Genomic DNA, 24079 nt, shown 5'->3' on the forward strand with positions numbered 1-24079 from the left:
TTTTTTTTCTTCCTAACCAACAAGATAGGCTTTTCTATAATTTAGGGGTTAGTTTATAATCTTCAAAAGTGTTTTCAAGCTTATTCATATGTCTTACACATTTACTAAATTATTAAGTAGGGAAAATATAATCTTAAGTGTTTTATCATTTTTGTTCCACTATAAATGGGATCTTTTCCTCTCATATCTTCTCATTGGCTGTTGTATTTTATGCTTACTTTCTACATACTATCTTAGTTTTTAGTTGAGTCTCTTAGGCGTATACTTGTAGCCTCTGGAAAAATGATGGTTTTGTCTCCTCCTTTCTAAGTTTTGACTTCTGATATTTTTTTGCTTGTCTAATGTGCTGCCTGACAATCCAGTAAAATAATTTAAATAAGAAGAATAATAGTGGCAATTCTTTCCTTGATTTTGATGCAAATAAGGAATATTATTAGTTTTCTCCACTAAGCGAGTGTATTGGCTACTGGGCTGAATTTTATTTTTAATCCAGCAGATGAATCTTGGGAATTGGAGAATCAACACTGCTTATTCCCAGTGTCAGACTGGCTCAATGTATCCTTTATTGCAGCTTCAAAGGACAGACATGCTCAGATAACTTTCAGCAGAATTCATCAAGAAATCAAAAAGAATCTTGAAAATGTTGACAGATTTTATTCAGCACAATATCTGCCATTTAAAAATTAAGTGTATTATAACCCCTCCTCTGTCAGTGTTTTCTTATTTACGAATACTTCCAGGAATCTCTGGAAATTCTTAAAAAGTTTTCCTATTTTAGACAGACATCACGACGATTCATTAAAACACCTATCTGGGGGCCTGATGGGGAGAAGGCTCATTGCCTCTCCCAGGCCACTGGGAATTGACGTGAGTTGTCGTTCTGCGGATACACAGGAGTGTCTATCCCTGAGGTAGAGATTTAACAACAAAGCTCAGGAGAGCATTAAATGAAAAACAATCATAAAACAATCAAATGGTGATATGATCAAATCACAACTTGTAAGTAATGCTATATTATCAGAGTTGAAAAGGTGCCCTTAGAAATGGGACCAAACCTTGTGATTCTCTCAGAGAACTGTACTTAAACAGAAATACACTTACTGGAAGAGGAAAGAAAGTGGCTCATGTGACAAAAGTGTCCCCGGTGTTGCCTGCTTTGGTAAGCTCAAACAAGTATCTGAGCCAAGCAACAGCATCAGTCCAGCTAGTATTTCTGCTCCCCAAAAAGGAACGTTAACTCCAGAGTGGCTGGAGTTTTCTCGTGGTTTAATTCCATGCCATTTGCATGTCCTTGCAAGTGATGGAAACTGGAATTTTCCAGTTACTGCCATCCCCGATATGGGTTGTTTCATTGTGACGATGGGCCCTGTCGACTACATCCCGTTCAGCTGGGCACATAGATAACTGGTTTGAAACTGAGGTTTTACTATGGTCTTGAAAAGGTTCATTTGGAATCCAAACGTGCAAAGCATGTCAATTTATGGCAAAACATAGGCCATCCATCTCAAAATCCTGCACTTTCATTCAGTGACTTTGAAAACCACTGTAGCAGTTGACGTAATAAGGTTAGAGCTTTGTTGACGTGATGGTATTTCTTGGTTCCTCTGGGTGTGGCCCCTCCAGATTCTGACTTGCAGCAGGGCTCTGTACTTCCTTTCGGCATTTGGCTGAGTAGATAATGTATACGCTTCTGATTAGGAAAATTCCAGCAATGACTGCAAAATAACTCCCATAAACTAAAAACTGGAGAAAAACAAATAATTAGCCACATAGAATATCTGACCATCTACGTCAATGATAATATATTAATGATGCTATTTGTTTGATTGGATTATGGGGTAACTGGGACTCAGGACCTTAATATAGGTTATTTAGATTGGACAGTATTCTCTTCTCCTGTGTTATTCTAGAAAAATCAAGTATGAATATGTAAGTAATGCAGTGGGGACTAAGGGTCTTGGCTTTGGAGCAGGTTGCTTGGGTTCAAATCCTAGCTACTGTCATCAATAGTGAAAAAATACTAAATCCTACTGATCTGTCTATATGTCTGTGTTCAGAGGCTGGTACAATGCTATATACAATGTCTTCAAAAATAAATTTTAGACACTGAGGTTACTTCTTACCTTCCTTATCCAGGTAAATGTTGACCTATTTGAAATTATTGTTCAAAACCTACTTGGTATATTATAATATAATTAAGGAATTGTGCAGTTTTAAATTTGCTAACCAAGGAATTCAGGAAATTTAAATATTGCTAGTTGTAAGGTGGAGAAACCTTTGAGGTTATCTAGTTATTCTATATTCCCACCAATTATATCAGTGGCAAAACAGAAGTGTTGCAGCTTACCTGAATGCTGATTTGCAGGTTGAGCCCACTCTGATCCACTACAATCACAGTCATGATGGTCTGAATCACCAAGGCAATGAAAGTGTTGATTCCAAACACCAGAGCGTAGCGTTCCACACTCAGATTGACTGCAATCTGAAATCTATCATTAAATATCAAATAATCATTTTAACGATAATATACATGGAATTCTTTAAAAGATAGAAACTGAAAAGAAAGCAATGTTTTGTTAAGCAATAGCACTTATTGTCTAAATCTCCCCCAGTATAGACAAATGGGTAGAGCAAAAGAGGGAGGTAAAACTACCATGAAAGGCTGAATTTAAGGTAACATGGCAAAATTCCTTCTATCCAATTTAGTGTTTCCTAGAAATTAAACATAAGTGTTCTAAGTTCTCATAATTTGAGAACATCGACTGTTATCTGAAAGATGCTATTTAGCAGTGAGTTTTTATAAAATTGCAAGCACTACCCAATCTGAGGAATTTTTTAGAGTTATTCATTTTATCATCAATTGTCTGCGTTGACAGTCTCGAAGTTTGATAGGTGAATTATTCTTTGGGAGATCCAGACCATGACTGGTTGTATAATTGAATGAATTTATAATTAATTTATCTTTAATAATTATGCAGATTTTAAAATCTTATTATAAAACATTTATGAGGGTACTGAAATAAAAAAAACATCTATGAAAGACTGGCAAATGTATATTATTTGTAGTTCTCCCTTAGAATGTAGATAAAGGTTTTGGGGTCTGAATATCTTTCAAATGAAACGAAATAATGTAATCCTACCTTAATAAAATCCTCACATTAAAAAGGAAACTTAAGATACATAAGTCTGATTCATTAAACTGAGACATTTCAGTGAAAAAAAAAAAACTTTCCAACTAGTTTTGTCTTTTTCCTTTGTCTCATGAACTTTTCCTTGGATGCTCATGTTTCTGTGTTTTGTCAATTGTTTATGAAACATTTCCACAAATTAAAAACAAACAAAATTTAATAAGGCTTTTTGTCTCCAATTCTTTCATGCAATTTGAAATTCATATGTTTTTTTCTCTTTTGGTTAATAGCAAAGCCCATTTCCTGCAATCAGCTTTAGCTGCTCTTATATCTGGAACCAACTGGTTTTTAATTATTTTCTTTAAAAGATCTCTGAGGAAAGGAGATGTAAAGATTACAGGAAACTCTAAATCCCAGAAATAACTTTTAGAAAATGATTAAAAACCACTTGGTTCCATATATAAGCACAACTACAAGTTTCTTGTAATCTTTGCATCTGCTTTTTTCAGTATCCAACTTTCCTGAGAATATTTTGTGTCATGAAGAAGTATTTACCTAGAATTACTCAAGCAACCACATGAAATTAGGGATGAAATATAAACCTACATGTTTAAAATCAGATCCCATCACACCTTATTATGGCAATTGTTAGAAATAAAAAATCAAAACCTGGCAATATCATTGCTTTTGGTTTATAAACCTATAGAACTTTTTTCCTTCATGACTGATCTTAGCAATATTCAGAGATCAAGTAGTTAAATGAAAAGATGGCTTATGTCTAACTTAATATGAAGTAGTCAATTTTTTTTTTTTTTTGAGACAGAGTCACTTGCTCTGTCGCCCCAGCTATAATGTAGCAGCATCATCAGCTCACTGCAATTTCAAACTCCTGGGTTCAAGTTATCCTCCTGCCCCAGCCTCCCAAGTATCTGGGACTACAGGTGCATGCCACCACATCCGGATAATTTTTCTACTTTGTAGAGACGGGGTCTGGCTCTTACTTAGGCTGGTCTCAGACTCCTGAGCTCAAGTGATCTTCCCAGCTCACTTCCCAGAGTGCTAGGATTACAGGCATGAGCCATGGTGCCCAGCCAACATTTAAAATTGCATTGATTAAAATCCTTTTGAAGTTCTCAGAGAAACTTTAACAATACAGAAAAAAGAGGAGTATGGTTCAGTTTTAGGAGTGGGAAGAAATGGTTGGTAATACTTACACTGCTATGGTTATAAGCAGCATATAGCTGGACTTGAATATGAGATAGCCCGCATAGCACGCCCAGATGCTGGCTGTGTAGTGCATGAGGAACAGAGAGCCTGCACTGACAACCGAGAAGAGCGCCAGGGCCAGCTCTCCCAGAAGATCCCAGTTGACTTTCACGTAACCCACTGCAAAAGCAGCCACCGCCCCTGAAAAATAAACACTGGGGACAATCAAACATACTAACTTTGCAGGCAGGAAATATCAACATACTCTTAAAAACCCAGGTCTCAGGTAATTCTAAAAGATGAATATATTGCTTACACTAAAGGTGTGTGATCCATGTAAACATGGATTTATCCTTTTATCAACCATTTTTTTTTCTTTTGGCTTCTCTTTTCACTTCCTATACTTTTGGTCACTTGGTCACTGCACTTTTAATTAGTGTCTACTATATACCAGGTGCTGTGCAGAGGGGCTGGAAAGGTTCCCAACCACGGCAGTGTGGGGAGAAATGATACCTTAACCCAGCCATTTAACACAACATGCAGGGATCAAAGAGGATAAAGCAAATGCTCTGGGAGTACAGCTGGCCTCTCTATTTGCCTTGCGTTTATCATTTTTTATTGTAAGTTTTTTCAGTGATAGATACCAGATGTGTGGCCTTGAGTAATCAGTTTGCCTTTATCATTAATCTTTACTAATCTTAATCTTATTTCTAATCTTCACCTTAAAGTCTTCAGGACACGACCTAATTTACTTGAGGCTTTGGGTGAAAAGGTCTATATTGACTCACAGAGTTGAAGAGGTTATTAAATAATTGACAGCAATTAGGGTCAGTCGTTAGTAATTAGGGTCAGCAATTAGGGTCAGTCAGTCATGGTTCTCTTTAACAAAATGAAAGGTATTTAGGTTTCAAATAATTGTACTGACATTTGATTAATTAACTTTCCCACGTGATCTAGGAAAAGAACCATGACTACAAAAGGGGAGGGACAAAACTGTTTCCCCTTCTAGAATTTGGAATGTAGTAGGAGCAATAATTTCAGTGAACCAATGCTAGCACAGTCCTGGTTTCCAGGAGTTAAACCGAAACCTCCCAAAAAGGAGATAATAATAAAATGGTGGCCACATGGATCTTCTGAAACTTTGTAAATGAGCGTGTGGAAAATTCCCACTTCCTAGAAAATATCTTCAAAGTCTCATTTGACATTGAAGCTTCCACTTACTAGGATATAAATATTTATCGTAGAGTAAACTTCAAAGGCAGATTTCCCTCTGATATCAGAATCCCAACTCTCACATCTCTTCCCCCGCCCACCATTTAAATCTCGTAAGCAAGGTGCTTTTGAAAATTGCTGATGTATAGCCTAGAATGGTTAAAGGTGTTAGCTGGATCAAGTCTTTTATTAACATGAGTCTCTAAGTGAGAATTTGGAAGCCTTAATTTATTTTCTAAAATAATAAAAACCCCTCACTTAATACATTTTTTCCTTTTGATATTAAAAATAGTCCTGAAAGAACAGGGTGTGTTATTAACACTTGTCCTAATGATGAAATGGAATCTTAGGGATTCAACTAGAATTTGACTGACTGGTGCTAAGCCTTGAGCTCTTGAGTTACTTGTTTTAAACTGTCACACATTAAACAGAAGGTCATGGTACTCTTATTTTTCCAGTGCCTTTCATTCTTGAAAAAGACTATTATGCAATTTGAACAGAGCTCATTTACCCCCACAGAGAAGTTCAGTACCTGAGAAATGACCTGAAGGGGGCGGCCTGTCAAAAGAAGAATAAAATGATGTTTATTTACCTCCAAATGTTGCAATAGCTTCTACTGCCCCATTATAGATCAAAGAATCTTGGGACGGTGCTTTGTAATCCCACAGGATTTGAACATAATTCAAAACTTGGTTAAAACCTGCTGTGGAAAAAGCCCACCACAGGGACCAGTAGAAAAGATGCTTTGAGGAGTAGCACTCCTTCAAATCCAGGAACCACTGCACGAAAACTCTCAAGATCACGTTTTTGGGCTTTGGGCTGCTCGGCTGGTCATCATTCATGTTCCCTGAAGTGGCGGTGGATTTCTCACTTCCGCAGCCTAGCACTTCCCCTTCGTGAGGTTCTGCTAACACCACACTCATGCTCGGTGACGTCTTTATTTCTTTGCTGGGTTTTGCGTGAAAAAACATGCTTTTCTTGGGCATTGGTAGAAAAAGCGAGAAAATGAAGGCTATGGAGACAGAGACCAAGGATATGACATTGAGGTAAAAGTACGACAGGTGCGCCAGCGATATCAGGAGTTGGGCCAGCACGGAGGCGGCCGTGTAGGCCACCAGCGTGACGCTCCGACAGTAGCTGCTCACTCTCTGATAGTGCTCCGGGCTGACCACGCTGTATATGTAGGCGTAGTAGGCCACCTCGGTGGCGGTGACCATCCCGTAGAAGAACTCGACAACCTGCATGGACATCACTCCTTGGCCGAACAAGAGCAGCAGCCAGGTAATGATGAAGCTGACCCCTTGCAAGACGATGACGGGCTTGTAGCGGACGTAATCGGTGAGGACAAACACAGGGAACAACAGCACCAGGTAGGAGTACGTCCAAACGGGGAAGATCTCACCCATGATCTGCGAAATTGAGAAACAGCGTGACGGTGAAGCACTGCTACGTTACTAAGGTACATGTGGTTTGTACCTCAAATTCTACATCTAATCAAATATTCCTCATATTATGGAAAAACATAATCAGAAAACCGATTTTCGAGGAAATCACTAAGAAAAGATAGTCTCCTTCTCCACTGGGGGGAAAAAAAAAACAACCAATGTATAGACTTAAAGTATGCATCAATATTGTATCCCAGTAGAAGAAAAATATATTGGGCTTAATATGCAATATGGATATATATTAAGTTTAAATAGTATGATACATTGAGTAAATTTGTAAAAAAAACTGTTCAGACACTTATGGGTTTTTCAGGTTCATAAAAAATATCATTCCCTTTTTGTTTAAAGATGAACATTAGATAAATAGCCTACAGTGTTAAAAGAATCCGACAGCCTTTATCTCTATTTGATCCATCACTACAGCAGAAATCTCAGCCTTTCCGAAGTCTGGAAAGGTACATACAAGCAGGAAAAGACTAAATAACTTTGCAGAATTACAGAGTGGGAACAAGGAATTCACTTCATTTCCTTCCTGGAAAAATTTGCTGGGCTCCCAATCCTTTCCCCACATCATTCTACTGACTTGTTTGTGCTTTCACGATTCTGGCCTCAATTTAATACGGGTTAAACTCATGGATTTAGTAAGAAATGCACGGGACTTCGGTTTTCATAGAAAGGAAGGACTGAAGAAGTTGTTTATCTGTGGGGCATGGCAGGTGAGCCCAGCGGCCCCCCAAATCACAGCACTCGCACTTCCACTGACACCCGAAGTTTTGAGGCTGCTGAGCAAAGCAGGGGGCACAGAACACAGGCCAGCGCCACTAAGCGGGAGGGAAGGTCTATTAACGGGTCCTCAGTGGTTGCAGAAGCAGACCCAGGTGGGTTCACTGAGCTGAGGGATTCTGGACCTACATCCGTCCTTTGCTGTCTTGATTGTGACCTGCTTCAACCTGAGAAACTCTGAAACAGAGTCGTCCCTGCGTGATGTTACACCACAAAACAAGCTTTCCTTTCTGTCCTTGCCACCTCACCATCAAATAAACCAGTACCAGCTACGCTCGCAGGTGAAGCCACACCCTTTACACGGTGTTTTCATGGCTATGGCTGGAGATTGTAAAATCAGCCCAAGCTAATTCTGCAGCTGGGTCAGTGCCTTTTCTTGTTGAGCTTACTATAAGAAAAAAGAGGTCGATCTTTTTAAGTAACAGAATCTGGCCTTCCAGGGAAGGAGGCAAAGGCTGGGAGATAAAGCCGTTAATGCCTCACCGGGTGATAAATAGTTTTGTAAGACTAAATGTCCTAAAGAGATGCTACCATTCTTCCTGAGATCCTGCTTCTCTCTCAGCAGCCTGGCAGTTTATTAGGACTAGATCCTGTGTCTGGTGGCGATGTTATTTTAGGATTGGCGCAATAGGCCAATGGAGACCTGAAAGCTTCCTATGCACTAAGACTAATGTTAGGACTAACTAATTAAACTAACTAATGTTAGGACTCTGTGAAAGGTAAAATATTTGTGACACACGTAATGCGCTGTGGCTGCCCAAGCATGGAGAGGAAACAGTAGTTTACGTGACAAATGCTACGAAATGGGACGTGTGTTCACCTTATCTCAAGATGAACGAAGCCCTGACTCCATGTCTCTGCTTCAGTTCTACAAAATCGAACCGCATTAAGACAGGTATGTATTATGTATTGACTCACCTCTGTGGTGGTCAGGTTTTTATTTGGTCCGGATAAGTACGGGATAAGGAATGGTTCTGAGGGTCTCATCATGGAGAAAAACCCATATAAGCAGAGAATCACAGTGGGATAAATCCAGGAGCTGCTCGGTGAAGTTCTGTAACCGTCCATGGCTGATCAAATGGAAAAAAGCAAAAATTAAGTGCATTTCTTCCTTTTGGCATCTTGGATGTAGTTTTAAAAACGGATCGTCTCTGTTTTATGACAGGAAAATGTTTTATCCATCTACCGCTGAAATAGAAAGGTGAGTGAGGAATAACAGCTTTCAACTTTCTTAGGGCAGCCAGTCAAGCCCTCCTTGGCCAATGAACTTGGGATTCACTATTGCTGGGGGTGGGGTTGTGCTGCTTTAGTGTTTTCCATCACAGACTCGGTAACCAGTAGCTGCTGATAAATGATAAACAATGGGCCAGGGAATGCTTGAAAGTGAGTAAAACGCTGACTAGTGGATTGCTGGTGCACGTGTGTAAAGTACAGTGTTTCCAGCTGAACACAGACTGAGCTGTCAAACTTCTGTTACCTGCCCACTGGGTTCTGCACTGACTCTGAAATCTTCAACACACCAAATGGCATTTGTCTATCTACACACTTATCTCTCCCTTGCCCAGCATTGTGCTGGACACATAATGGACATCTAAAATATTTTTGTTCCCAATCTTCCTGAGAATTTATACTTCTTCAGTTAAACAAAATTAAACTGGATAAAGATCTGACTTTCCATTGTTTCCATGTTTCCCCCATTTCCCTCCCCCTGCCCTCAGTTCTATGTTGGGAATGGGATATATCACTTCTTAGACTATTATTCCACTTTTACCTGCGACTAGGCCCATTACTTCTGTAAGCCTGAAGTTTCACACCACTCGGTGAAGGCAGATAGCTAACTAATAGCACACACTTTGTCCTAACACATTAATTGCTTAAAATTCAGGCTTTAGCCAGGTCCAAGGGTGCATGTCTATAGTCCCAGCTACTTGAGAGGCTGAAGCAAGAGGATCAGTTGAGTTCAGGATTTAGAGGTTGCAGAAAGCTATGACGACATCACTGCACTCCAGTCTGGGCAACATAGCAAGACCTCATCTCTAAAGAAAAAAGACATTCAAGCTTCAGACACAGAGCCCAGTAGAAGATCTCATTTGTCACTGCACAGAAAAAAAATAACCAACCTTATTTTATGGTGGCTATATTTGAAAGCATCATGCTTTTTCATGTGAATTACATTATGCACAAGAAAATTCACTCTCATTTCTGCACATTTTAGATCAAGCTTTTCTTTGATGTAAAACTTAGTCATTTTTGGTGGTCTTGAATGTGGTTAACTTTTCTGAGATAATTTATAGTAAGGAAACTAACCTGCTGTCGGTATGATACTTTTCTGCCTATTATCTCTTTAAATCCTCATAATAACAGTAAAATATGCATTATTTTCCCAAATTACTGGGTGAGCACATGGAAGATCCAAGATGTCCAACAACTGGTTTCAAAGCACATGGTCAAGATTTGAATCTGGGTCTCCCTCACTCCCATTAGGATCCTTTCCCAACTCTACTCTGCCTCGTGCTGGTGGTGGCCCTTCCCCCTGGGCTGCTGGCATTAACCTAATCATAACCTCTCTCCATGGCGAGGGAAGAAAGTATTTTCATAAATGCATCTGTACTAAAGATTGTGGCTTCATATATAGAGCTTCTAGGGGCAATTACAGTTTGAAAATAGGCCAGTGAGAGGGAAGAGGGTGCTCATTTCACCTTGGTAGAATTCCAGGTATCCAGGCAGAGGAATATGCTAGGGGCTGGGAGAAACCTACTGGTTCACACCATGGCTTGCCACCTACCCTACCCTCCCACAGGTAGCCCCAGACAGTTACATAATTCCCCTCTTAAGTTCAATAAGGTAAACTCAGTTTCTGTTTACGTTAACAAAGCCCTTGATGAAGCAGTGTGGACACAATGGTGATCAGATTTTGGAACTGGAAATACAGCAATGGAAAGCAATGCCAACAATGTGAAAATTTTGCCCAGGGAAAATTGGGGTTGACTGTTCTTCACTTACTCGTTAGCCCAGAAGGCATGGGCTTTCTCTTCTTCCTGGAATGCTGCCACGTGTGCTGGGGCTGTCCTTCTTTGCTATTCATGGCCGTATAGAAAAGGCTGTCCTGGGTGGGCAGTTACTGAGGCACGGTCACCCTTAGAAGAGAAGTCTTGCTGGGGTGGCATCTCTGGTACTGTGCATCTGGGGCCCTCTCTCCATCCATGCTGACCTGGATTTGTTCACTAACTCCAAGTCATATCTTCCCATGTGTCTCAGAGACCCAGGACCATGCCCACGGTCCCTGGGCTGCTAAAAGCCCCCTGGATTATCTATCTCTTTGTCTCTGTACAGTTCTAATACTGCTGCCTGACTCTGTTTAGTTGGGAAGGTCCAGCAGAAAGAGACGATATATGCCCCACTGAAGGGTAAGCCCCAGGAGGCAGGGCCACTGGTTCACTGTTCTACCCTAAGTGTCTAGAATAGTGCCTGACACATGGTCAACATTCAAAGAAGATGCTGGATGAACTGAATAAAGGAACAACGGCAGCCTACTTGGGGAAGAGTGGGGAGAGAGAAGGAGGGGTGTCAGGAACAGGCAAGACTCCAAAAGTTGGGGAAGACAATCTTGTAGAAGGAAGGGGATGTAAGACAAGCCTTACCACTGAGAATAAATGCAAGTGCTGTCTGGTTTTCCCGAGTGGGCTTCACTTCCTTGCTGCATCACATAAAGGCCAGGAAGGTCCTCAGCTCTCAAGTGCCTTGTAGTTCAGTCGCTCACCTGTAAAACGGGACAAAAACCTTGGTACTACCAAGATCCTTACCTCTCCTACTGGAGAAGCCTGTAACTGATGGAGATCATTACGTATTAGTCATCATCTTTTATTTTTATGTTATCATTAAGGATATGCTGCTCTTTATGTCATGCCAGCTATGACAATAATAATTGAATTACTTATGTAACCTCCTTCTATACTTTCTACATTTGGAAATGTATTTTAATTTTTTTTGCCCATTCTATGAATTAGATAAAAGGTGGTACAGTCCTCATTTTTTAGATGAGGAAATGGAGGGCCACAGGCAATAATATTGTGCTGGTTTTCACATTTCACAAACACAAGAGCCTCTGTTTGGACTCAGGTTTTCTAATTCCAAGTTCAGTAATAGTTCATCTTACCATGATAGCATAACCTCAAAATTCCAATTTGAGTTTATTTAGAATAGTGTTTTTCAGATTGTGGTGTCAAAGAAATTTAGTGGGTTGCAAACAGAATTTTTAAAAAATGGTGCAAAAAATATTAAATATCAGAATGCATTGTAGAGTAAGCCTACGTTTTTTTTTCTGAAACTTTTATTTAGGTCAGCAATATATGAATATACATATAGACTGATGATGTTCACTATCTTACCATGGGACACAGCACTAGGTTACAAGTTGCAGAGGAAAGAGCAGGACTAAATAGCTACATAAACACACAGTGAATTTCATCATAGAACACTGTTGTCTGAGAGGACCAGATCCTTTACAACAAAGTATCATTCTGGAACAGACTGTTGATTTGCTGGTTTTCCATTTATCATTCCCTTTTGACTCCATAATATTACCCCCTTCCTAAAAAGTACTCTAAACTTCCCTTAGTTTCATTGCCTCCAACCTGAGGACATGAATTGGCTTGGATTTCTGAGTTCACACTTCTGAAAGCAAGATGTCTACCTTTTCCTTCCCCTTTATTTTCTGTGCTCCAAGTAAGAAGATACCCCTTTTAAAAGCTGCCCCTGTGGCGGTAATTCTCACACATTACTCATTAGCTCCATTTTCACTTTTTAAAAAAAGGTACAAGTAGACTGTGTAAGCAGTAGACAGAAAAAAGGGTGGGGTGGGGGAGAACGTTCCCAAAACAAAACCTATCAGTTTAGTCTATTATGATTTGAAACACACAGTAAAGATGCAGAAAGTAAAAAGAAAGGCTGAATTCTGCAGCAGCTGCTTGTAGCAGAAGCTCAGAGCAGGAAATCTACAAGAGTGAAATCTACAAGGCTTCCTTGGTGGGGGTGGACCTGCAGGAGAGGTTTTGCAGTGGGAGAACTCTAGCTAGTAACAGTAGTGAGCTCTGGCCTTCCACCCAGCTGCAGCACACCATGTGGGCCCTGGAGAAAGCATCCTCCACCTGGGGACTGTAGGGTTGTACAACAAAGACACTGGCCCAGCCAGCACTTGTGGCCTTGAATGACCCTCAAGCACCACCTCCCACACGTCTGTGTTGGAAATGACTACGGAAATTGCCTTGGAACTAATGTGTTCCTTTCTCCTTTTGCTGGTAGGGGAATAATAATTATATTTCATCTTATGAAAAAAAGCCACCACTATCTCACCAGAAACTCCTCAGTCCTCTACTGTTAGGCCTCCAGGTTCTCTCAGTCTCTATTTTGGGCCCATTTCCACACACTCCACACAAGGCCTTCCCCTTCCTTGTGGTGGGTGGGGTGCTATAGCCTTTGAAGAATAACAATTCTCTTGTTAATACACCGAATCCTACTTCATTCTGAGGTGCTTATAGATTTTTCTTTATCTCCCACAAAATTTAAAATGTTATTTGTATTTTGGCTGTGATCACGTTACTTCTAGAGTAACTTCTCACGATTTTTGTTTTTTATCTACCTGCGGAAAATTTCTTTTTATGTACCCTCTTACATACTTATAGTTTCTTGGTATCAGAGTTAAATTTTTCTCTCCTCTTTTATCCCAATTATTACCATATGAATGGCTTTTTCCACTTTTAACCACCTCCTTAAATTGTTTTTTTTTTTTAATTTTATTTTAGTGTATTATGGGAGTACAAGTGTTAAGGTTACAAATATTGCCCATGCCCCTTAAAATTGTTTTTTAACCATTCCGTTAAGTCTTTCCAATTGGTTTCAGGCCAGACTTCTTTCCTATACAAACACTTCAACAATGATCATAAGCATTTACTTGATTTTTAACACAATCCCTGAAACTCCAAAATTTCTTATATCGACCGTAAGATAAGCTCATTTATCATCTTAATTCTGTGGTACAGGAAGCTGAAACCTTTTTTTTTTTTAATGAGAAACAAAAAAAATTACTTCATTGCCAGCATCGCATTTGGGGTTATTTACAAGAGAAAGCTGGAACTCACATTTCCTGGTTCCACTCTTTTATTTCTTTTCAGTTAGCTTTAACTCACAGAGTCACTGTGTGAATTAACCCCTTTCCATACTGTGCACATACAAATGTTCATATATTTTTCATACATGCACTGGGGAGTCATATTGAACCTAAGCCAACTTGGATCTTACCTAAATTTCAGATGTGGACAGCATCCTATTTCTTAACCCACAGGTTATGTGTGTGTGCAAGTGTATATGCTTAAAATCTCTACGTCCACAAACATTTCTAAGTATAGTTTCCATTTGTGTAGGATAAGCAACTATTAAAAAGCAAGACCTGCGGAAACTGGCTTGCACTGGTGTGCTTCCTGCTGAGGCCTGGGGGTGATTTCCTAGCTAAGGAGCTGCCTTAGTTGGTCAGATTCCTACATCCACGCTCAGAGGACAGAATTCTCCTCCTGTAGCCAAGATGTTAAAAGTCTTGGGGGGTCCCTGGGGTAGGGGACAAGATGGGCTGATGAAAACAAATAACTTCCCCAAACCTAGTTTTGCAAAGGTGGCCCATGACAGCCTAGAGAACGAAAGACTGAGTCAGTGTAAAGGAATCACTGTATTAAGTCCTCTCCCCTGTTTGTTACTGCTGGAATTAATATACTGCTGGAATTAACCCAGCTGCCAATAATTTAGAAGGAAATGATCTAGAATCTCCAGTTTCTGCCCAATTCTGGCCACCTTTCTCCCCTAATCGTCCCAGCCATCTTGGAGAGGGTGTCTGACAAGACAGCCAGCGTCTGAGAAGCAGGCTGGCCTAATTTTCACATTATTCCTCAGACCTTTACTGCAGTCTAGAAACACCTATTTCAAATAAGAGAGCAACAGATTGATAGTTTAAAATAATCAGGAACCTCACAGCCTCTCAATTACAAAGGATCTGAGCAGCTGGGCAAGAGAGATGACATTTGTGAATGATTTTACTTGCCCCCAAAGCCCAATGCCTCATTAAACATAAGAGTTTGGGCCGGTAGTTGTTCCTGAAAGAAAAAGCAAATGTCTTTTTTGCTTCTACTCACACACTCAACACAGTACAAGTCTGTGACCAGATGTGTGGGTTGGTTTTCTCCCCCACACCAAGCAGTTCTCCACCAGACACACCAACTGGGTGTCCCATGTAATTCAGTTCAATTCTGACACCATCTACGTGGAGTCAGCCCAGATCTTACGGGTTAAGGGCTCAGTCCCACAAACCTGCCCCACGCTTCAGATGCCAATGACAAGCAGTAGGTTTGTCACCTATGTTGTTGACCGACCAGCTATAAACCAAGCTTCCTGGTACCTCCTCCTTGGGCTTGGTTAATTTGCTGAGATGGCTCACAGAACTGGGGGAGACATTTGTTAACTGGTTTATTATGGAGGATGTTACAGAGGATAGGGATGAAGGGATGGAGAGGGCAAGGTAAGGGCGGGGAGTGGAGCTTTCACGCCCTCTCTGGGTGTGCCACCCTGGCAGCACCTCCATGAGCAGCTCATCAACTCCTATCATTTGAGTTTTACAGAGCCTGAGCCCCAGCGTCCCCCTGCCCCCAGATTTTTGGCTATCTAGGGGTGCACTCTAAGCTACCTCGTTAGCATAAACACAGGTGTTATCGAAGAGGACTCATTATGAACAACAAAAGACACTTATCACTCAGGAATTTCCAAGCATTTTAGCTCACAGATCAAATATATTTCATATTATACCACAGTTTCATTGCCCAAAAAGCCTATCTTTCAGCCTTTCAACACTGCTAGCAGGAATCTCCCAGCTGAGGACATTTACGGGAAGACCATAAATAGTGCCTCTGACTAGCCCAGGAGGGTTTGGTCAGCCCATAAACTTCCCCACCCCACAGGATTAGCATCTCCTTGTAGGTTTACACTCTGATGATTCTTAGACAGTTCCATTTAATTCTGGTTATTATAAACAGAAGATCTTTCCCCCTCTCATAGCCAGTTAAAAGCTTTCAGTTTCTTTCTGTTATTGGAATGATATCTCTGAACTTGTCTTATTTTAATTGTTGAGGTCTTCTATGTAAAATTTTGAGCCAAATTACATCATGCCCACTTGTGACTTTGAGATTATTAATCAAGAATGAGGATATAGCAGCCGTGACATAACTTGGGCTGAGGCCTTTAATCCTTCACTTCAGCTGCGGGTGGAGGGTGAGTTTAAAGAGATTCTGATTTTCTTGTAACTGGATAAGACCTGTGCCTGGAATTTCTGAAACTGCTTTGGGTAATAAATTCTGTCGGTGGAACAAAAAAAAAAAAAAAAGAGTGAAAGTAGGGACATTAGGGGAAAAAATTGTAATGATCATTTTTCAGTTTTTCCTTAACACTGTTAGGGACCAGTATGATCATTTCAATAAAAATAAAATAGTACTGGGACATTGCATAGCCAAACTCTAAGTAAATTATAGCAGATAAGGGGAGAAAGCAAAAGCATTTATAAGCAGTTGATACGTTGCAGTTTATAAGAGCAAATATGTCATGCATTTATGGCAGGAACATTTGTATTTCCTATTTAGAGTTATATAAATCTTTAGTTAATTCATCATCTTTAAGCCCAACCTTTGTCATGACAAAGATTTGTTGCTGTTGTGTTGTTCTTAGGCCTGTTACAGGCAGAATTTTGTAGATCTTGCTTCTTAGGACATTTGGACATTCTTTCTCACCATTTTTTGTTAACTAGATTGTTTTTCTAGACAGAGACTATACCTGTGCATCTTTGAATCTGAAATAGTCCTTTAGGAGGTTACCAATAAATATTTGTTAATGAAGAAATAAATCAGTCAAGCCTTAAATCAGTAATTATGCTTATCAGTGAGATTTAAAAAAAAAAATGCATCTTACCCTCCCTCCTCCAAAGCATTTTACTGTGTACAGCCTCTCTGTATTGGTGCAATGACTTGAGTGAATTATTCCAAATTCCACAATAGGACAAAGCCCCTATATAATTGAAAAACAAAACAAGATCTTCGAAATTGAGTCTTTCCCAGAAAATTCAGAATGGAAACAGTGCTGAATAGCCAAGCCAGGTCAGACCAATAAACATTGTAAGTGTGGCCACAGAACATTCTTCACGTTAATACAGATAGAATCAGTTACCTTTTCCTTCTGTGCCCTAAGTTTCTTTCTTTCTAGAACCAGGACTGGCTTCCTGCCTTCAGATCCAACTTCAGCTCCTTTCTGCTGCCAGCACTGAAAATCCCAGCAATAAAGCCCCTTCCTCTTGCTGGAATCTCTTCTCCTCCTTCAGACCCAGCTGGCTTTAGATACCATAGTCCACCCCCTTCTGATGGCTCTATGCACTGGAGTCTTCCCTTCCATACCCATCATCTTTTGGAATCCCATTTCAAAATAAAACAAAACAAACCAGACACCCAGATTCAGATATTTCTGAAACACAAATGATCAGAGAGGTAAACAAACAGAAAATACTTTCCCCTGAATGTCATTACTAAAGTAATCTAATTTAGTTTGTTTCTCTAGAATTTTGTACTAAGTGACTTAGACTCTCAACAATCTACAAAGTCACTCTATTGCCTACTTATAAACTTTTATGTCAACCCTCCCACCAAAAAATAAATTTCACTGAAATACTCCACACGACTTTGAAAGGCGTGAACTAGGTCCAGATATTCAATATGCAGGCCAGAATAGTTCTGATTTGGTGAGAACCATTGCAAGAGCAGAAACAAGTGATCTTTAAAACACACACTTTGCATTCTATCATATATAGTAATATTCCTTTCTACTTGCATGAGGCATTTGCTGATGAAATAATCATCCCCTTCCAAATTATGTTTATTCTCTGTATGTCTATGGTTAGATCAATCTAGTATTAGGTGCAGCAGGAGGGATGTGCTTTACAAAACCATAACACTGTTTCGACAGTCTAGACAAAAAGCCAAGTGACAAGGTCTAGTCACTGAAATTCAGTGTAGGTATCTGGTCAAATGCATGGAGTGGGGGTGGGGGAGAAGGGGAAAAATGTGATTAAGGAAAAACTATGAATTGTTCAAGCTACTTTATAACTTGTAATAACTGATAGCAATGTGAAATAATTCTTGTCTATAGACATGCAAATAAGTTTTATCCAGTGAAGGGACAACATTCTTCTTCTCTCCCACACAAAACTTTGTTCTGGGTGGGAACCCAAAAAGTATGTATAGGACAGAATACAGTTAATGGAAAACTTGGATAGTGATCATAAAGCCTGTGAAAATAGGTGCAGGAGTCTGCATAGTCTGGTGGTTGTAAATCTAGCTCTGACCACAGAGATGGCATTCCCATCCCCCCTGATAAGGACGAAGATGAGACCAAAGCAGGGGTCCCAGAAATTGGTTGTTTGAAAAAATTTAACAGCAGCTGTTTGGCCCAGTTACTCACTCCCCCAGAAAAAATCCTCCATAAAACTCAAGGTTCTCCCTTCCCTCGTGGTGGATGATGTTATTTTGGCCTCTACCCATCTGCACCCAGATGCTCAGATAAACAGCCTTTTGCTATACCTAAGGCTTCATGTGTCCCCTTCTGGGCTTCGGACTTAACAAAAACCAGTTTCAATATTCCTGATCTAGAGCAATGTGAAATAATTCTTGTCTATAGACATGCAAATAAGTTTTATCCAATGGAGAGATAACATTCTTCCTCTCTCCACTATAGAAAACCAGTTTCAATATTTCTGATCTATGTTTCATTACTCAATATTCAATATTTCTGATCTACAAATGTATCCATCCTTTGCATTCTCCTTTGATTTGGTAACTGCCTTGTTTTGTTATTAATTAGTTAAATAAAACCTTTAACATGCGTTCATTTTCATATCTGCACAAGAGTCATGATTTTACCCTTTTCTGAAAATTATCTTTTAATACTGGTTACCATTTATCATGCCTCTAGCCTATTCAAATAACCTCCCATTTATTCCTCTGAATCTATATGATTTTCATACTAGTAGTGAAATTACTGAGTCGGCTTTAATATTGTGACACCTTACTGCAAACCTTCCCACTTCCCAGCCTTAGGCTTGTTTGTGTAAGCACATAAATAGGTGCTTCCTTCCCATTCCTTCTCACACACGGCAAATTCAACCAGAAATGACAATGTTGGCGTTCACAGCCTAGAAGCAGTAATTTCAGAGAGGTACAGGACACAGTAGAGAATTTCACTGGAACGGCTAGCCAGCAGCAAGCCAAATTCATCTTTGACTATTTACACCTGAATCACATTTACCATTACTGTGCCTTGAGAAACCATTGTTAATCTATTACCAGTAATGCTTGAAGAAAACTAGTATTTTTGTCCATTTTACCTACTACTAAGATAGCCTGAAGAAAAACATATTTGGAAAGTTGGTTATGTTTTGATCTGTTTAAAATGTGTGCACTAATGAAAAAACACCTGTGCCTTTGGAGAGAGACGTCCATGTGTCTCAATATGGATAGGGACGAAACACATTATGTGAGAGAAATCTTAGAAAACATTATTTCCCTTTCCAAACTTGAAGCACTCCACACGTCCTAAACTTTTGCACATTTACAGCAGCAACGTTGACTAGATAAATAGATGCTACACACGCTACTGGACTAAGTGGGTTTCCTTTTCCAGCAGCGTTATTGTAAGGCGTGGTTGTATTTTCTTCCAGATTCCATTAAAGTAGCTCTCAATAGAGCCCGGCTCTCTTAAATCCAAATTCACCTTTCTTTTCCTCACTAGCAAGGGCCTTTTAGCCATCCCTGGACTGGGATTTGGAATTCTGCGCTAAAAGTTCTTCTCAGTCGAAATCTGTGAACACGCGGTGTAACCGTGGGAGGGGTTGGCACGTCTCCAGCGTCGTGGTTTTATTTAATCTGCTTTTCCAGGTGGCAGCAACTGAGAACTCCAGCCAGACCTACTCGGGCGAGTCCCAGCGGGGCTGCGGGCCGGGGAGCTCCGCGGCGGCGCGGCGCGGCGCCGGGACGCGGGGCGGGCCTGCCGCGCCCTCCCGCCGCCCGCAGGTGATCCCGGTCCCCGCGACCCGCCGCCGCCCAGGTAGCCACCCTCCGAACGCGGGCGAACAGAGAGCACACCGCTGCCACAGAGGGGTGACGGTGTTTCTTCCAGTCTTTCGCCCCCGGGCATGTGCTTACCTCTAGAGCAGGCGGTGACTGCTCACCGAATCGCTCACCCCGAATAACCGAGCACCCTCGGCGGCCGGCGGACCCAGGCTCTGAAGGCAGGGGCGGGGGCCGGGGCCCGCGGCGACTGAGAGTCCGGAGGCCACGCCCCCGCTGTTTTGCATATGCTAATCAAGGCTGCCCGGACCTTTCACCCAGCGCGGGAACCCAGGTCTCTGGGCCGGTTTGTCCCAGCTGGGCAAACCAGTCAACTCTAGCTGAAAGGAGCACTTAAGAGACAGGTGCTGACACTCAGTATCAACGGAGTAAAGCAGGATGACCTGAATCCAATGTCGGTCGTTTGCTTTATTTATAAATATGTGCTGTCTTTTTGTTGTTGTTGTTGCATTTTATATCTTTGCCTCTCCCTAGTGCTTTCTTATGAATCCAATTATTTCTCCCAAAAAGCTTATGAGAGAGTTATGGCTAGCTATACTCCCCTCCTGCATATGAAGAACGTGAGGCAGAAGGAAGTAGTACTAGTGCATAGAGATTTATGTTTATTATCATTGTGTATTTTATTTTATTTATTTATTTTATTATTTTATTTTATTTTTTTATTTTATACAGAGTCTCACTCTGTTGCCTGGGCTAGAGTGCCATGGCGTCAGCCTAGCTCACAGCAACCTCAAACTCCTGGGCTGAAGCAATTCTCCTGCCTCAGCCTCCCAAGTAGCTGGGACTATAGGCATGTGCCACCATGCCCGGCTAATTTTTTCTATCTATTTTTAGTTGGCCAATTAATTTCTTTCTATTTTTAGTAGACAGGAGGTCTCACTCTTGCTCAGGGTGGTTTGGAGCTCCTGACCTTGAGCGATCCTCCCGCCTTGGCCTCCCAGAGTGCTAGGATTACAGGCGTGAGCCACCACACCCAACTATTTATTTAATTTTTAAGGAGGTGGGGTGGGATGGTTTACTGGCATTTCATGAATCTTCTGATATAAGTAGTTCATATATTAAAGTGATCTTATTAAGCAGAGGGCTTTTGTTAAAAAAAATTATGAAATTCTTATTGGTTAAAGTGGAAAAAAGTTTAAGAATCTTTATGTTTTATCTGTTGGTGGAATTGAAAAAAACCTCTTCTTAAAGATAAACATTGCATGCTAAGTACTGCTAGCAGAAGTAAATTGATGAAAAGTCCCCCAGGTGTCTTGAGTCCCTGTCCTACTGGTTTGGATTTTCTATTTCTACCCTCCTATGATTCGTGAAAAGTCTGTCTATAAATTACCAAGCAGCACATTGGGTAAAGGAGTGCCCTGCTCATTGTGCAACAAGGCACTCTTGCAAATTGTTCCGTTCTTCCAGAGAATGGTGTGAAATTTCTAAAAGGTTGAAGGTGTTACTATTTCCTCTACACATCTCAATGAGAAACGGCCTCAAATCGAATCTTGAGAACTTTAAGTTTACTTCTGTTTCTCTTATAGATATCTCATAGCCATAGTGGAAGCCACAGAGAGATCATTCATGCATAGGAATATAAACTGATGCATTTGCAAATGAAATGATGTGAGATCTGGATTCAGTGCAATCCAGTAGTAGTGGAAGGGGTGTGGGTGGGTCACAGATGACAAGAGATTGGCCATGTGTTACTTGTTGACTTGGGTGATGGTTCTTAGAAATGTACTATTCTCCACTTTTGTGCACGTTTGGCATTTTCCATACTAAAAAATGTTTTAAAAAGTCACTTATTCATTAAGTTATTTATTGAGTACATACTATGGGCAGATACAGTTCTCTGTGCCTAGGGATTCATCAATGAACAAAGTTAAAAATCTCTACCTTGTAGAACTCACGTTCTGACTGGGGTGGGGTGCAGCAGAGAGAACACCAAACAGTGAACACAATAAGTTCATGGATTTGTGGTGTGTTAGAGAGTGTTAAGTGCTGAGGATAGAATAAAAATGTAGATCTTCTGGGGAAGAAGATGGAGAAGAGGACTAGGGGCTGAGACCTGTGGTTCCAACATAGAGGAAGCAGCCACAGGGAAGGCTGAGTAGGAATAGCAGTGGGGAAAGTGGAGCAGCTGTGAAGTTCTTTAGGGAGGAGGGAGGAAAGCTAGTGGAGGGAAGTGTAATCCAAAGGAGGGGTGAGTGGTCAGTTGTGTCAAATGTTACTGGCAGGCCAAATGAAAACCCCTGTGGAAAGTGTGGTCAGCTAACCTTGCTAAGGGTTGCAGGGTCTCTTGCATTGGTAGTCAACAATGTGGCTGCAACAATGTACACAAAAATCTATTTGAATAGCTGGTACAGGGGTGGAGAAAGTGACCAGGCAAAGAAAAACAGCAGGAAGCTGTTATCCGTTTGACTTTAATTTATCTGTTTTCCTCTTTGACCTTAACTCTTTGAAGGCAAAGTGATATGGCCCAATTACAGGACAGGGGATGACACAGAACATAAAATAACAACACAGACACACATGGACATGACAATGACTCAAGTGTCCTATGCACCGGTCACTTTATTTTTATACCCCCCAGACCCAAGGTTAGTTCCTTGTACGTGAGCATCTGAGCATAGCAGTGATATCAGTCAATTCTGGAGTTGTTTCAAAAGGAAACAATTTCCCATGGTCTCAGACCTCTAATGGTTACTAAAGTTAAGGTGCCGGACAGAGCTCAAAGCCAAGGCCGAGAGATAGGCAACATAAAACAATGCAGCCATTTGAAGTGCTTCTTGATCTCAATCCCAGGCGGTTGTGTATGTATTAGGTCGCCTCCCTCCATGGGGAGTCTTACCCATCATTGACTATCAACCATTAATTGGGGGCCAGTTCTTGGGAGAGTTCTTCTTGTTCTAGTTCTCATGGCCTCCAGACTCCCACCTCGGGGGTCCTCCGTGTTGTAGTTGGGAACATTTGCTTATGTGCAACAACTCAGGCCTCGATCAAGTCACAAGGCAGCAACCGTGTCTGAAGAAAATGCTGACTACCGCTGCGTCAGGCAGCACACGTACGTTACAGGCTATAGTGAATGATTAGTATAAGGTGTAACACCAGAATCAGCCCCCAACACAAAGGCTTGTTTATCTTTAGATTACTAGTGCTTGGCTGGATGCCTGGCCCAATATAGCAGTCAGATGAATGAATGAATGAATGGGTGAAAAAAAATGCATGGAGAGATAGAGTGAAGCGTTGACTTGCCACGGGGCTGTCCAACACTGCCAACTTTAATTCAGTTGCAAAAACACATTATGAGAGGATCTATGGGTGAGCACAGTAATTTTCCTATGACACTGATGACCAAAGTTTAGGGGATTCCCTCCCAATTTCCTTCCTTCCTTTCCTTCCCTTCCTCCTTCTTTTCTTTTCTTTCTTTTCTCTTTTCTTTTCTTTTCTTTTCTTTTCTTTTCTTTTCTTTTCTTTTCTTTTTTCTTTCTTTTCTTTTCTTTCTTTTCTTTTCTTCCTCCCTCCCTTTCTTCCTTCCCTTCCTTTCTCTCTTTCCTTCCTTTCCTTCTTTTTCTTTCTTTCTAGATCTAGGGGGTACAGTGATTTTTTTGTTACATGAATGAATTGTACAGTGGTGAAGTCAGGGCTTCTAGTGTACCGGTCACCCGAATAGTAGACAGGCAGGTTTTGATCCCTCCCCTCCTCCCCACTTCTGAGTCTCCCAAATTCCTTATACCATTCTGTATGACCATGTATACCCCTTGTGTAGCTCCCACTTATAAGCGAGTACTATTCCCAAATCTCTATATTTATTGTAAAATCTGCTATGGGACAGTATAGGACCAATTATTCACTAGCTGAAACCTATCCAGAATCTGAAAATATCACCCATTGTCTTTTGTTCTGTCGGTCTCACCCATTCAAGATGCACATATATAGAACAGAGAGACAAACTTGAATAAGGAGGAATTATTATTTTTATTAAGAGTTGCCTTCTTTTTACAGAGACATGGAAACAGGAAAAAAGTTAGTCAATGTACATTATGAAAAAATAGAAAGTTCATCAGTAGTTTTTTCAAGAAAATGAAATATTACCTACCATGATTTTATTTTAACCTCA

The 24079-nt window shown here is 40.7% G+C and overlaps 1 protein-coding gene across 2 annotated transcripts; it reads right to left on the reverse strand.

The window, feature by feature from the left end:
- Nucleotides 1-641: 641 nt before the first annotated feature.
- Nucleotides 642-11533, reverse strand: SLC19A3 (solute carrier family 19 member 3). Of its 2 annotated transcripts, XM_012749493.3 has the most exons (6): nucleotides 11416-11533; nucleotides 8693-8844; nucleotides 6139-6955; nucleotides 4343-4535; nucleotides 2348-2489; nucleotides 642-1743 (listed from the first exon to the last, which is right to left on the reverse strand). In XM_012749493.3, the coding sequence occupies exons 2-6, from the start codon at nucleotides 8840-8842 to the stop codon at nucleotides 1567-1569; spliced, it is 1479 nt and encodes a 492-aa protein (XP_012604947.2). In that variant the 5' UTR covers nucleotides 8843-8844; nucleotides 11416-11533; the 3' UTR covers nucleotides 642-1566. The 2 variants fall into 2 exon arrangements, with proteins under 2 accessions (XP_012604947.2, XP_075862114.1); XM_076005999.1 differs by lacking the exon at nucleotides 11416-11533 and having other exon boundaries at nucleotides 8693-9433.
- Between the last annotated feature and the right edge of the window lie 12546 nt (nucleotides 11534-24079).

This window comes from Microcebus murinus, chromosome 8 (genome assembly GCF_040939455.1).
Source record: "Microcebus murinus isolate Inina chromosome 8, M.murinus_Inina_mat1.0, whole genome shotgun sequence".
NCBI lineage: Eukaryota > Metazoa > Chordata > Mammalia > Primates > Cheirogaleidae > Microcebus > Microcebus murinus.

Coding starts and splice junctions, on each gene's coding strand:
- SLC19A3 (XM_012749493.3), bottom strand. CDS start 8,842: ATGGACGGTTACAGAACTTCACCGAGCAGCTCCTGGATTTATCCCACT. Junction 4,536..6,138: donor AGCTATTGCAACATTTGGAG/GTAAATAAACAT, acceptor TTTATTTTTCAG/GGGCGGTGGCTGCTTTTGCA. Junction 2,490..4,342: donor CTGCTTATAACCATAGCAGT/GTAAGTATTACC, acceptor ATTTAATGATAG/ATTTCAGATTGCAGTCAATC.